The sequence below is a fragment of the Lampetra planeri genome, chromosome 37, assembly GCF_965212315.1.
Source record: "Lampetra planeri chromosome 37, kcLamPlan1.2.h2, whole genome shotgun sequence".
In the NCBI taxonomy this organism is placed as follows: Eukaryota; Metazoa; Chordata; class Hyperoartia; order Petromyzontiformes; family Petromyzontidae; genus Lampetra; species Lampetra planeri.
This window is the reverse complement of record NC_136143.1, coordinates 8,534,662-8,549,387: the sequence shown is the minus strand read 5'-3', so window position 1 is coordinate 8,549,387 and position 14,726 is coordinate 8,534,662. Positions and strand designations below refer to the sequence as shown.

The window sequence follows — 14,726 nt, the reverse complement described above, 5'->3', positions numbered from 1 at the left end:
CAGAATTGTGTTTTTCGCCCCCTCCGTGTCCCAAGCCAGCTCGCAGCGTTTTCCCTAAGAGTCTGTAAGGCGGCTGAATTTGGGATAGTTGCCAGCTGATTTGTTTGGTTTAGTGTTGTGTCCATCAACCTGAAGACAAACGCCGTATTGTCCCTGTCGGTGTGCATTCGTGATTTTGTTTTGTTGGCATGGAAGGACATTGCCGGCCAAATATGGACAAATGTCGAAGCCATGCAAAACTAAACACCTTTTCACTTAGCTGGAGGGCAGTATTTGGGTCAAATAGCTGTGTGGAGGGGGGGATTATGAAGTGATATTTCTCTAAACATACAAAGGGGGGTAATCCCTTATTTTCTTATCATTATCATGGTTACACAAATTCAGGAAATCCTCACCGAGTCTTTTTTTTTCTTTCCCACCAAACGTCCTTCTAAGTTTTTCGCTGTGTGGGGGGGGGTGACAGTCGCTTCGTTTCCCGATCGAGTAACGTTGCGAGTAATCCTTGACGATTTAAAGCTTTCGTGACTGCAGGGATTCATCTTCTTGGTTCTTTCGGTAAAGTCACGTAGAAGGGAAATAATAAAATAAAACATAATAAAATAATTCTCACAACGTTTCAGTCACAACGCAAGCAGCCGTCCTCGGGTGAAGAACAGGTCTGTCGTAAAGACAGTGTCTGAATGAACACCACCAGGCTTGGCAGCGTATATTTAAGCTTTTGTCAAGGCGCTCTTCCCCCTCCAACCCAGCTGTGTTTGCTGGTGGAGGGTCGTGATGGCCCATATTTGGCCAGAACATTATTTGACCTGAAGCCAAAAATCAACGATAAGTCAAATAATCTACACATTTTATGTATAATATATATCTAAATCTGAATAAGAAGTCTTCTGTAAATCACTTGACATTTGTGTCACCACCCCCACTCTAAACCCCTCCCCTCTACCCCACCCCCTCAGAAAACAGACGCTGCTCCGTGATGCTCACTCCTTCCTTCTCTTTCCCTCTCATTGTCATCACGAGGTTACTGGACATCTGTGATAAAGAGCTTCATTGCTCATCGGATTCTTCCAGTATAAATACATATTCTGATGATCATCATCACACTCTCATCCCCCAACATCTTGGCCTGGTCATTCCTTCTCCCCCCCCACTCCTCCTCCATTTCCTGCCGCTCCTCTTGAGCCGTGCCCTGTTTGTCCTTTCTGGAGACTTCCATCCCGGTAATCCCTATCCTGATGCTTGCTATTTCCCCATGCACGACGTGCTCGATTCTACACCCCTTCTCCTCGTGGCAGAGGTCGCAACCAGGTACCCGATACCCGTACCCTACCCGATACCCGGCTACCCGTACCCGGCCGGGTACTGGTACGGGTACCCATTTGCGACCCTGGTGCGGCCGGGTACGGGTAGACCGTGAGTCACTGGTGAGTAACTGTTTGTCACTCATTTCCCAACGTCTTGTCTCTTCTCACAATTCAAGTTCCTAGAATCAACCCACCCGCGCCTGCAACATGGCTTCATCCCAGAGGTCGCAATCGGGTACCCGATACCCGTACCCTACCCGTACCCGGCCGGGTACGGGTACTGCCGGGTACGGGTACCCGTTTGCGACCCTGGTGCGGCCGGGTACGGGTAAGGAATCAAAACCCGTTTGCGACCTCTGCCTCGTGGTGTACGGCCACGGGTGCAACGTTTATATCGGTCACAACGCCTGTGGGTGTGTGACAATGGACCACCACAAAATCTATTCTTTGTCTCTCTTTTGTCTGTATTGTTTGTGTATATATTCTTTGCCTCTTTTTTTTGTACTGCCTCTGGTTTTCTGTCTCAATCGTTACCCTAGCCCTCGGGTACATTTGCACATTATTTGCATCAACTTTGCATGAATCGTAAATAATAGATTCGCCCTCTACCATATGTGTATCATGAATATAATTATCTATTTTAATCAAATAATTGATGCATTGTTGTTTCATGTCAGTTTTGTCTCACGTGTCCATTCTAATGCTGAGCAATTAACATTTTAGTCAGCCATTTGCATTTTGCATTGTGATTTGTTTATCATGCAATTAACGAGCAGGCAGTTTAGCCACTGATTGCAATTATCCCATAAAAAGATCTTTTTTTAGCTGTGTGAATATTAAGTTTCACATTTTGTATTTGACTTAAACACGAATATCTTAGAAAAATTAATATTTTTACCGCGATCTTCTTGGCAAATGATTTTGTATCTCAGTGGGCTGTTACGGTATTGTATTATCATACGCAACTGTACATGCATTGTGTTTATTATCTATGAGCAAGCTTGCAGTAAAAATATGATTTAAAAAATCCAATCCGATTTGGATTGAAATGGCGTGCAAACGCAACTAAATTTCAAGACGCCGTGTGAAAATGGAGAGTACGTGTGACACTGTACGGCGTGTGAAATGTCATCTGCCATCGCTGCGTCCGCTGCTGACGTGTGATCGCCGTGCATGTGCATTTATTTATTGAGATTTTATTTGCCAATTTGATCTCCTGCATTGGGGGGGGGGGGGGGGTTGCACGTCCAAGTCGACGCGTCGCTCGCAGCGGGGGTGGCGTCCGAGCCACGCGGGGGGTCACGTCACCACCGATCACGCAGACCGGCAGAGGCTACGCGCACGCTCACAAGCGCGCGCGCGTGACGTTTCGTGAAAATGACAGCGCGCAGACATCGGCGAAATGGATGCGTTTTTTCACGTGTGCGCTCATGCGCGCGCGCGTGTGTGTGTGTGCAGACTCGGCTGTGCACGTTCATCTGTTTATACTTGTGTACGCATGTGCGTGCGATATCCAGGCATCTGCAGTTTACCATGGGAGTCCATTTTACCATAGAATATCAGTTCACCATGGAAGTCCAGTTTACAAGTCTAGTTTAATATTGAAGTCTAGTTTACCATAGAAGTGGCCACCCGGGAGGTGTGTGTGTGAGTGTGTGCGTATATGTACGCACTAACAGCACTTGCCCCTACAGTCTGTCAAGGCTATACGGGGATCTTTGTATATGTATGTACGTACGTGTGCGAAGCAGTAGCCGTAGTGTCAGCGCACTACCATATGAACCCGGCGACCCGAGTTCGATTCTCGCTCGCAGTGAACATCGTTGATATGTGAACCGATCGTGGTCCTCCCCTAGGTCGACTGAGCCTGAAATGTGTGGTGTGTAATAAGCATCACCACCGTGGAGGCAAAGGTGGCTGGACATGGTGCTCGCCTCCCCACCCCATTGTGTGCTGTTCCAGCCTTCATTGGCTCTCGCGAACAGCACTTGTCCCACAAGTCTGAGTAGGCTACACAGGGGCATCTTTTCGTCTGCTCTGCTTGTGTCTGCACAGGTGCGTCCACGCCAGAGCGGGATCTGTGCCGTGCTGCCTCCCTCATGCATTCCGAGTTCCGACGTTCTCCAGCCATCACGGAGATAACACTCAGGTAGTAGGTGGGGCATTGTGCTCTGGGGTTGCGTGAAGCTCATGCCACTGAGCTGGCATTAAGAATGTTAGGAAGAAATCGCGAGTTACTCTGTATCAAAAACATAAAGTGGTTTGTCGCTCAAAACAAGTGTGGGATGGTGCTAGTCTCCTTTTTCACACTGAGTTAGTTGGGGAAATTCCACATCCCTGTGCCCGGGGCAAGTATATTCATATGGCAGCAGCTGTGCGACGGGGTACAATGTGGGTACGCCGCCTACCTCCTTCCAGGACGTCTGGCCAGTGTGGAAGAGTGGGTCACTGTCCCTCCGCGAGCTCCCTCTAGTGGAGACCCTTCTGCCAGCAGTGGCCGAGACCAAGTCATTACAGGGCCGCGCCTTTATCTTCACACGCTGCCATTAGAACGAAACGTTAAACGCTGCACGTCCCCCCACCCCCCTTCCCGGTTGGGCGCGCTGTGAACCAGGAGCAGCACGGCGTGCGTGTACGGCGCCCAGACGCCGGCGCAGGAGGTGTTCTTCCAGGTGAGCCCGTCCCAGCGGAGCGGCATGGTCGGGCCCGGTTTCGCGGACGGCACCTACCGGCTCCCGGGCGCCGCTCGCTCCAAACTGCAGCAGCACGGCATCAACCTGCCCTGACGACGCGTGGGCCCCCAAAGCGGCGCCGGAGCCCCTCGCCGCTCTCGCCACCGCTGCCAACAAATAACACCGGAGCCCACCACTCTCACCGCCACCGGCACCGCTGCCAACAAATAACACCGGCGCCCACCACTCTCACCGCCACCGGCACCGCTGCCAACAAATAACACCGGAGCCCACCACTCTTACCGCCACCAGCACCGCTGCCAACAAATAACACCGGCGCCCACCACTCTCACCGCCACCAGCACCGCTGCCAACAAATAACACCGGAGCCCACCACTCTTACCGCCACCGGCACCGCTGCCAACAAATAACACCGGCGCCCACCACTCTCACCGCCACCAGCACCGCTGCCAACAAATAACACCGGAGCCCACCACTCTTACCGCCACCGGCACCGCTGCCAACAAATAACACCGGCGCCCACCACTCTCACCGCCACCAGCACCGCTGCCAACAAATAACACCGGCGCCCACCACTCTCACCGCCACCAGCACCGCTGCCAACAAATAATACCGGCGCCCACCACTCTTACCGCTACCGGCACCGCTGCCAACAAATAATACCGGCGCCCACCACTCTCACCGCCACCGGCACCGCTGCCAACAAATAATACCGGCGCCCACCACTCTTACCGCCACCGGCACCGCTGCCAACAAATAATACCGGCGCCCACCACTCTCACCGCCACCGGCACCGCTGACAACAAATAACACCAGCGCCGTCAACAGCATCGGCATCAACACCATAACCACCACTAGCAACAGTAAGTCCTGCACTACAAACCGCAACACACTACTAACCACTAACACCACCACTTCCAGCGCCACAACCAATTCCACATCAGCATCACAATAATTACCAAAGCCAGCACTAATAGCACCACCAATACCTGGTGCGCTACCAACCACCTAGTGAGGGCTACCAACACCATCAGCACTACCACAACCTCCACCATCGGCAGCACCACTAGCACTACTACCTCCTGCACTACCGACCACAAGCAGCACCACCAGCACTTGCAACAACTAACACGAGCACGACCTCTGCCATCGGCATCAACACCACCACTAGCACCACCGATTAACAAGCACCACAACATCCAGCAACAAGATCAACACTCCCGGCATTATCGCCAACACAACTACCAGCACCACAGCTACCTGACGAGTGTTGCCCAAGAGCAACCATCCCCAACAGTAAGCACAAATCAGGGATTGGAACATCTGGTCATTGAAGGCAACATTTCCGGTATCTTATGACCAAATGATTATGAACGGGACGATTCAGAATCTGGTTTAATATTTTGAGCCACGTTCTGAACGATCACAGCATCCATATGCGCACTGTAGCTTGACCATGTGGGCCACGTGGCCAAAGCCAGCAAGGTGCTAAGCAGGAGGCGTGAGAGGAGTTAAGTTGCAGTGAGGTCTGAAGAAGTGAGAGATTTGTGCGTATGCATTGAGATCGGACTCGCAGAAGATAGCTTCCCGTTTGTGTTGTAACAAAGTTATCGATTCAGTATTAAATGGTGCACTTTTGTTGAATTGAAATTGTTGCAGTGCCGGATTAAGCTAGTGCGGGGCCTGTAGGGATATGTTATAAAGGGGCCCTAAATAAAAAAAAAAACATTAAAACACACGTTTTTAACTTGCATAGTAAAGTAATTGTATTGTTTCATTTGCTGTATAGCCAGATAATGACAAATCGCTAACCTTAAACACCTAGTCGTTCATTAAAGTTGAAGGCGGTATAGTACTTTCATAATAGAGCAAGTGCAGAATCACTGAACCGGAATTGATAGCTTGAAAGCATTTATAGCGCTGGGCCCTTGAAAGTTTGGGGCCCGTAGCTAATACACATGTAGCTACTACACATATAGCTACTACACATGTAGCTACTAGGAAAATCCGGCACTATAATTGTTGGCATGAGGTTTTTCGGAAAACTATGAAAATCACCAAAAACTCTCCCCTTAATTTAGCTTTGCCCCCCCTCATTGGAGGACTCTCTGGGAATTGCACCCGAATGTGTTGCCCATCAGGCTCCAGGTGTGAGAGCAGGAAAATCCGATCACTCAACCTCGAGCAGTCGACCAGGAATATGCCGCTCTGCGCGAACTAAACCTGGAGTGCAGAGAGACCTTTGTTTTATTTTTGTTACAATACCGCCTCACGGTATGCTCGGGGAACACGCGTACGTAAATCGTTTCTTCTCAGGATTTTTCTCTTTCGGAAAGTTGTGTTTCATTGATTTGTAACTTGCCATCGATACGAGTCACCTGTGCGCATGTGCAACAGTGCCGTCAGTAACGCTCAAGGCAAAGGTTACTGTTAGTGTACATAGCATATGTAAAATAATGTTGTGACTTTGTCTAACCATGACGATCATTGTTAAAGCACTGTGTATGTAAGCTGTATATATGAAATTCGTGGCCATAGACATTTCTAATGTGTGATATTTAAAATGTAGGCTTTCGCGACCAATAATATCCATAATAGGATTTTTTGGTTAGATCGCGTAAATATAAATGTGTCGTTAAACCTGCCACCACCCGACACAGCCAATTAGTAATGTTTGTCACGTAAACAAAACGTGCCATTCGTTACTAGTACAGCACACCGATGTGTTGGAGAGTAAACCCACAACATTTACAATTCGAGTACAGTGGCGTTTCTGGTCTAACGACACATTTATATTTAATCGATCTCACCCAAAATACTCTATTATTTTGTGATATTTGTTTCCCCGTCTTTGTTTACACCGTCCACCACCATTCACTTCGTGGGGTAAAACAGCAGAATGTGTGAACACCACCTCTAGACACACTTAAAAGCTACCCCGGCAGCCTTTGCTGCACGGGTGTCAGGCGACTGGCATGAGTTTACGCACAGCACTTTGTCTTAGCACCGTTGAGAGGAAATGCCCCTAAGTCCGTTCAAAGGTACGTCATCAAACTTTGTTGTTAACATTTAAATATGAATAATAATCAGGCACTTATGGGTCACTGTCACGTGTAAGGTTATTGTGTCGGAGTGAGGGGGGCGCTGAATTGTGTTGAAACAAATGTAATCTTTAACCCTCGGTCTCTCTTGATAATAATTTGGGACAAACGGTACCGATCGGGGGTTATTGCACCAGGCAGCCAGACTCCAGTCTGTATGAGATCGGTATAGCCTGGGTTTTGTCACTTGCAAAAGTCACTTGTAAATCACCGAGATTCCATGAATGATTTGGAAACAATAACTTATTAAAATCAATGTTTTTAAAAACTTCCCATATTCCCAATGCGTAGTTGGTGTTCTTTAACATCACACTGTCGCCAATATGATTTATCAACGTGGGTTCTACAGTTGCATCCTGATTCGAGCCGTCTGATTGGATTGGAATTGTCATGTTCAGCATATTTATTCGCTAGTCTTGAGCAGTGTATGATACATGCAGGATATACACATTTCCTTATTCATTCTTTTAATTTTCAAAACAATCTTAATTGATGCACCGGTACTTATTTGAGCAAAAAAAGGTGATTCAAAACAGTGAATTTGGTTTGTCAAGACACCAGAATTGCTCACAGGCCAGCAAAGGGGGCCCCCCCCCCCCCCACCATTTGTGGATGTCTCGTTAAAACTGCAACTCGATCGCATTCAAGTGTGGCAAGTGATATAACCTAGGCCATGCTGCCTTCGCAACGAATAAAACGTGGAACATGTTTGATTAAAAGAATGACCAAAGTCTACCGCAGCTAAGTTTTGTGAGTTCATGCTGGTGTATTGTCGTGGTAAAAGGCAGCAGCAGCCCTTTGCTCTGCACGCTGGACATTAGGAGAGCTTTGTAACCGGCGTGCTGTGAAAAATTCCCAGGTTGTGCCTGTGGTATTTTCGGAATTCTAGGGGTGAAAATATCTCTGTTTGCAAACTGGGACAGACGGACCTCTCCGTGCCGTTCAGTGGCCTATCCAGCCACCCCCAGCCCTCACCTCCCACCGTCTCTGCGCACTCCACTGATCACGGCGCAGTACGGCAGGAGACAGCCGTCAAGCGTCCACCACCGGCCCTCTCAACACCCATCCAGGCCCACCGCAGTGATTGTTTTTTGGTTTGGTACGCGGCAAAGATCTAGATAGCTGGAAAGTGTGCCGTGGAATGAAAAAGGTTGAGAGAGGTGCCGATTATTGTGGGGGGGGGGGGGGGCTTTGCTTGAGGCAGGGGTCAACGACTCTGGCTTATGTGTGAGCACCGTGCCCAGAGTACTGATTTTCATTGGTCTGGTGGAAAGTTATCTGGTATGTGGTGAACATCAGTCCAACGCTCCGAAGGATTGCAAACACAAAGATGGTTCAAGTTTGATGCCGATTCAACGAGTTGGGGGGGGGCAAGACCACGTGCGTGTGGAAATTATATTTTAGATGCAGGTTTACGTCACTTTGTGTGGGAGTAGATGCATTCCAAGAAAATGTCTCACTAAGGAAAACCTCACGAGATTGCTGCCTGCCGAGTAGCAAATACAGAACACACAATGGTGTTTCCATGTCTAGCCGCGTACGAAGGACTTCAAACCGCATGAAGCTAGTCTTTGGTAGAAATAGGTTCGATGCATTCACGTGAAATTTCACAAATCGATCCTGCAACAAAGTGAAGGAAAACCTCAATTTGAGGAACGAGGAATGGCTCGTGAACACGAAAGTGTGTCCTCCACCCGTGGAAGAGAACCACTGGAACTGGTGCCGTTGAGATTCCGGTTTCAAATGCCACGTTCCACCAGAAATGAAACAAAACCGACGAGAACTTCACTTGGCACACGAGCACAGATGAAGCGAGGGTTGAAATTGCTTGCATTAGAAAGCTCCTTCATGGATGTTGGGCAGATTCTAAAGTCAAGACTGTTGCCCTTAATAGAAGGCGGTCGTGGGGATTGTGAAAGGCAACCTTTGCGGTGCTGCTAGATGTAAGAATAAGTAGCACAATTAAAAAATAATTGGTAAAAGTACATCTAAAATTAAGGGAAGACTAATTTGCTAAGTGGCTTTTCAAAATAGTGTTAAAGGTCACACTACGTGTGCATGCATCATTCCCTTTGCAAGTGGCCTTTCAAATCATAACCTTTGATGCAGAACACTTTCACTTGTTAATCATTTGCGTTGTTGCATAATGCTTTTTTGCATTTAATGGTGTAATTAGAGCAATTGCTAGTGCTGTTTGAATGTGATCGAAATACCATGAACACAGTAAAATAATTATCTGTATTTGGAAATGTTTGTCATCTATCTGTCCCTATGTCAATTATTGATGAAGAGTAGTTGCCTGAACCGTTAGCCTTTATATAACCAGGTAGGAACCCACCGAGATCTGTTAATTACACTATGTAACACAATTTTTGTTCCTGGGTAGTAAGTGTTATTTCGTAATTGCTTATGCCTAAAAAGTATAGAAAATGGCTATTATTCCCCACAAAATTTGCTTTTGTGACCAGGACAGTGATATTTTGAAATGTATCTATTTTCAATGATAAAACGGGTGAATGTGTCTCTTCGTTCACACAGTAAAAAAACAACATGAATCAAAATTAACATGTATTTATACTAAAGTAATACAAAATGACTACAACAGATTTAGAAGTGAGTAGTTTTTCGAGATTTATTATTATACTGTAAATCACATTCACGAATCAGCCCCCAATTGTCTCCCATCATGTTCTCGTTATACTGTCCTTGGTAGCGGCGTTCAAAGTCCAGTATATCCTGGTGGAAGCGCTCGCCTCGCTCCTCCGAGTACGCTCCCATGTTCTCCTTGAATTTATCAAGATGAGCATCAAGGATATGGACTTCGAGGGACATCCTACAGCTCATTGTGCCATAGTTTTTCACCAGTCTCAACCAGCTCCACATAGTTTTCGACCTTGTGATTGCCCAGGAAGCCACGAACCACTGCGACAAAGCTGTTCCCAGCCGCTTTTTCCTTACCAGTGAGCTTCTTGGGGAATTCATTGCACTCCAAGATCTTCTTTATCTGTGGTCCGACGAAGACACCGGCTTCGACCTTTGCCTCAGCTTAGGAAAGAAGTCTTGAAGGTCTGACAAATTGTTTCATAAGGCCCAATTTGATGTGCAGTGGTGGCATCAGCACCTTCTGGAGGTCCACAAGTGGCTTCCACTTCACATTCCCTGAGAACTCTGTCTGCTGTGGCCAGTCCCGCCTGTGGTAGTTTGCCTTGGTGTCCCTGCTGTCCCCAAGGCAAAGATAGCAGGGAAACTTGGTAAAACCGCCTTGGAGACCCATCAGGAATGCCACCATTTTAAAGTCTCCGATGACCTCCCAGTCGTACTCATCATACTTCAAGGCGTCCAGCAAGGTCTTGATGCTGTTGTAATCCTCTTTGAGGTGCACCGAGTGAGCCAGGGGAAGAGACGGGTACTTGTTACCATTATGGAGCAGCAGGGCTTTGAGGCTCCTGGATGAGCTGTCAATGAAGAGGCGCCACTATTTCTGGTTACAGGCGATTCAGATTGCCTCGAACAGACTGGTCACATTGAGGCAGAAGCAGAGCCCATCTTGACGGGTGAAGAAGCTGCAAAAAGATTGGTGACGCTTCCTCTGATCTGCGTCTTTCACACTTTTATCCAACAAGTTCCACTGCATGAGCCTAGACGTCAAAGGCTCGGCATTGGACTTGGTGAGACCAAGATCTCCGATCATGTCGTTGAGGTCTTTTTGGTGGGGGTAGTATGGGGTTCTCTCCTCGGCTCCACCTCTGAAATTGTCACCTGGATCTACGTTTTCCTCGCTCTCTGACTTGCTGCTCTCTGCTAAAGACGGCTGCTCTCTCTCTGAAGGAGTGGGTACAGGGAGCTCATGGCAGTGTGGCACCGGGGCGATGGATGAAGGTCTGGATAGGTGCATTCTTGCCAGTCCGATGTTTGGAAGGGTCCACCGTGCAGAAGTAGCAGTTGCTTGAGTGGACAGTGGGTTCCCACCAAATTCTTGGGATAGCGAATTTCATGGCTCTCTTTTCCCCGCTGTACCATCCTACAAAATAGGAAATAACACTGACTACCCAGGAACAAACACATTGTTACAGTGTTATCAGCAAGGCCTGGGAAGATGTTACAGATCAATGTTCTAATCTCTTAACTCGCGCAATGACAAGGCCGCTTAACCATTAACAGACTGTTGCACGTTGTATCACGAGGTCTTTATAACATCCACCGGCTATTTCTGGCGGGGCCATCATCATTGCAAAGTCAAGGTAAAGCCGGGTGTGCATTTGTGATAACTGCATCACCCCGACGTTAAATTGTAATCGCCAACGTGTGCTTCTCTCTGAGCACTCGTTTCAACAGTCTAGTAAGGGGTGTGTTCTTGTTGCTCATGCACAAATCTGGCTTTGTAACCGAGGCGAAAATCAGTCGTTTTTGTCGAGTCGATGTCACCGTCCACAGGACGTTCTTCTTTCAGTTATAGCACATTCACCAACATGTCCCCGAGCTGGAATGCCGGGTGAGGGCCAGAGTGCCACTCCGACACCAGCGGTCTGGGCAAAATCACGGCAGGGGCTTCCCAGTTGCCCGGCCTTGCATCGTTACGTCCCACGGAACATGCGAAGGCGACCTTTGCTCGACTACCGTGCCGACAGCTGGCGATGCAGTCTGCACACCATTTGGTTCTTATAACCTTTATTGCAGCATTGCACCCACTTCGGTTCTCAGAAAGGGCATCTCGTACCCCCGAGGGGGTGGCGTGTGTGCACCCTTGGGTTAAGAACCACTGCTCTAGACCGACAGCCTTAGTTAGGAGGCCAGCTTTGTTCTCCCCCGGTTAGGCCGTATGACGATCTGACCAAATCTGTGCTGCTTGTGAGCCCTCCCACCGCACATTGACGACTGAACACGTAAAACGAAGTGTTAGGAATATATATTCTTGATTTGAAGCTTTCGTGACTGCAATGATTCATATTCTCAGGTTTTTTTTCGGTAAAGTCACGTAGGTAAAACATTAAAAGTAATGAAAGTAAAATAAAACAAAACAAAACAAAAATAAAAATAAAATTTCACGACGTTTCGGAGGCATTGTTGCCTCCGAAACGTCGTGAAATTTTTTTTTTTATTTTTTTTTTACCTACGTGACTTTACCGAAAAAAACCTGAGAATATATATATTCTTGGTTCTTTCGGCAAAGTCACGTAGAAGGGAAATAATAAAAGAAAATAAATTCAACATACTTTTTATTTCGATTTAAAGCTTTCGTGACTGCAGGGATTCATCTTCTTGGTTCTTTCGGTAAAGTCACGTAGAAGGGAAATAATGAAATAAAAAAAAATGCTACATTCTTTTATTATTTCCCTTCTACGTGACTTTACCGAAAGAACCAAGAAGAATATTAATCCCTGCACTCACGAAAGCTTTAAATCGAAATATTAGGAATATTTTTTGGATTGTTGATTTATCACCTAATCATTTTAATGGTTTCAAGCTCCACTCAGTTAAACACGTTCCTTCGGAGGGGGCAGGTAGGAACTTGGTTGGACAGCGCATTCGTGCGATCCGTGTGACGCGGCGCGTCACGTGGTGCTGAGCCCGCCCGAAGTGCTCTATGAAATACAAATCGAGGGCGTGGCTATGCACGACAGACAGACAAATAATCCCTGGTGGGCAGTGTGGAACTGTTGTTCCTACCTGTATTAATTCCTTAAACATGGAACAGCAAGTGGCGTCGTTGAGTTGTCTCTGTGGTGCATTTGGTTAGCGCGTTCAGCTTTTAACCACCCAGAGATGCTGTTTGAAAGTGTATTTTTATTTCACAAAGTCAATACTAGATTAGTTTTTTTCACAGCGAATGTCATTAATTCATTAAACATGGAACAGCAAGTCGCGTTTGGGAGTTGTCTCTGTGGCGCAATTGGTTAGCGCGTTCGGCTGTTAACCGAAAGGGTGGTGGTTCAAGCCCACCCAGGGACGAGGTTTTGGGGAGTTTTATTGCTTGCAGAAAGTCTTTTCTCGATTTGTTTTATAAGACAGCGAATATCATTAATTCCTTAGACATGGAACAGCAAGTGGCTTTTTCCAGCGGGTTCTGTGGTGCAATTGGTTCGCACATTCAGCTGTTCACCGAAAGGTTGGTAGTTGAAAACCACCCAAGGACGAGATTTCAGAGAGTTTTTTGCTTGTAGAAAGTCTATTTTAGATTCGTTTTTACGACAGCGAATATCATTAATTCCTTCAACATGGAACAGCAATTGGTTCTTTTCAGCTGTCTGTGGCGCATTTGGCCAGCGTGTTTTGTTGCGAAGTGTATAGGTTGGTGGTTCAAGCCCACCGAGGGACGCTGTTTGAAAGTGTATTTTTATTCCTCAAAGTCAATACTAGATTCGATTTTAAGACAGCGAATTTAATTAATTCCTTAAACATGGAACAGCAAGTGGCTTCTTGTAGCTGTCTCTGTGGCGCAATTGGTTAGCGCGTTCGGCTGTTAACCGAAAGGTTGGTGGTTCAAGCCCACCCAGGGACGAACTTTTGGAGAGCTTTTTTTGCTTGCAGAAAGTCTATTCTAGATTTGTTTTATAAGACAGCGAATGCCATTAATTTCTTCAACATGGAACAGCAAGTGGCTTCTTGCAGCTGGTTCTGTGGTGCAATTGGTTCGCATGTTCAGCTCTTAACTGACAGGTTGGTGGTTTAAACCCACCCAGAGACCCAGTTTTATTTCACAAAGTCAATACTCGATTCGTTTTTACGACAGCGAATGTCATTAATCCTCAAGAATGGAACAGCAACAAGTGCTTCCTTGTAGCTGTCTCTGTGGCGCAATTGGTGACCAGGTTCAGCTGTTGACCAACAAGGTTGGTGGTTGAAGCCCACCCAGAGCTGCTGTTTGAAAGTGTATTTTTATCTCACAAAGTCAACACGAGATTCGTTTTTACGACAGTGAATGTCATGAATTCCTTCAACATGGAACATCAATAGTTTTTTTGCAGTTGTCTGTGTGGTGCAATTGGTTAGCGCGTTCTGCTGTTAACCATAAGTTTGGTGGTTCAAGCCGACCCAGCGACGAGGTTTTGGAGAGTTTTTTTCTTCCATAAAGTCTCTTCTAGATTTGTTTTTTCAGACAGCGATTATCATTAATTCCTTCAACAGGGAACAGCAAGTGGTTTCTTGTAGCTGTCTCTGTGGCGCAATTGGTTAGCGCGTTCGGCTGTTAACCGAAAGGTTGGTGGTTCAAGCCCACCCAGGGACGAGGTTTCGGAGAGTTTTTTTCTTGCAGAAAGTCTCTTCTAAATCTGTTTTTTTAAGACAGCGAATGTCAACACGTTCCTTCGGAGTGGGCAGGTAGGAACTTGGTTGGACAGCGCATTCGTGCGATCCGTGTGACGCGGCGCGTCACGTGGTGCTGAGCCCGCCCGAAGTGCTCTATGAAATACAAATCGAGGGCGTGGCTATGCACGACAGACAGACAAATAATCCCTGGTGGGCAGTGTGGAACTGTTGTTCCTACCTGTATTAATTCCTTAAACATGGAACAGCAAGTGGCGTCGTTGAGTTGTCTCTGTGGTGCAATTGGTTAGCGCGTTCAGCTTTTAACCACCCAGAGATGCTGTTTGAAAGTGTATTTTTATCTCACAAAGTCAATACTAGATTAG

The 14,726-nt window shown here is 47.1% G+C and overlaps 1 protein-coding gene and 3 non-coding genes across 7 annotated transcripts in view; all 4 read left to right on the top strand.

The window, feature by feature from the left end:
- The window catches only part of HPS4 (HPS4 biogenesis of lysosomal organelles complex 3 subunit 2), a 56,256-nt gene extending 52,071 nt beyond the window's left edge, over positions 1-4,185 (top strand). For all 4 annotated transcript variants that reach the window (XM_078612000.1, XM_078611999.1, XM_078612001.1 and 1 more), the window contains 2 exons: positions 3,360-3,453; positions 3,919-4,185. In XM_078612000.1, the coding sequence (XP_078468126.1) occupies positions 3,360-3,453; positions 3,919-4,090 (266 nt within the window). In that variant the 3' untranslated portion in view covers positions 4,091-4,185. The remainder of the gene's footprint in view (positions 1-3,359; positions 3,454-3,918) is intronic.
- Positions 4,186-12,973: 8,788 nt separating this feature from the next.
- TRNAN-GUU (transfer RNA asparagine (anticodon GUU)) lies at positions 12,974-13,047 on the top strand. The gene has a single exon. It is a non-coding gene; the product is annotated as a tRNA-Asn (tRNA).
- Positions 13,048-13,523: 476 nt separating this feature from the next.
- Positions 13,524-13,597, top strand: TRNAN-GUU (transfer RNA asparagine (anticodon GUU)). The gene has a single exon. It is a non-coding gene; the product is annotated as a tRNA-Asn (tRNA).
- A 652-nt stretch (positions 13,598-14,249) lies between these two features.
- Positions 14,250-14,323, top strand: TRNAN-GUU (transfer RNA asparagine (anticodon GUU)). Its single transcript has one exon. It is a non-coding gene; the product is annotated as a tRNA-Asn (tRNA).
- Positions 14,324-14,726: the final 403 nt, after the last annotated feature.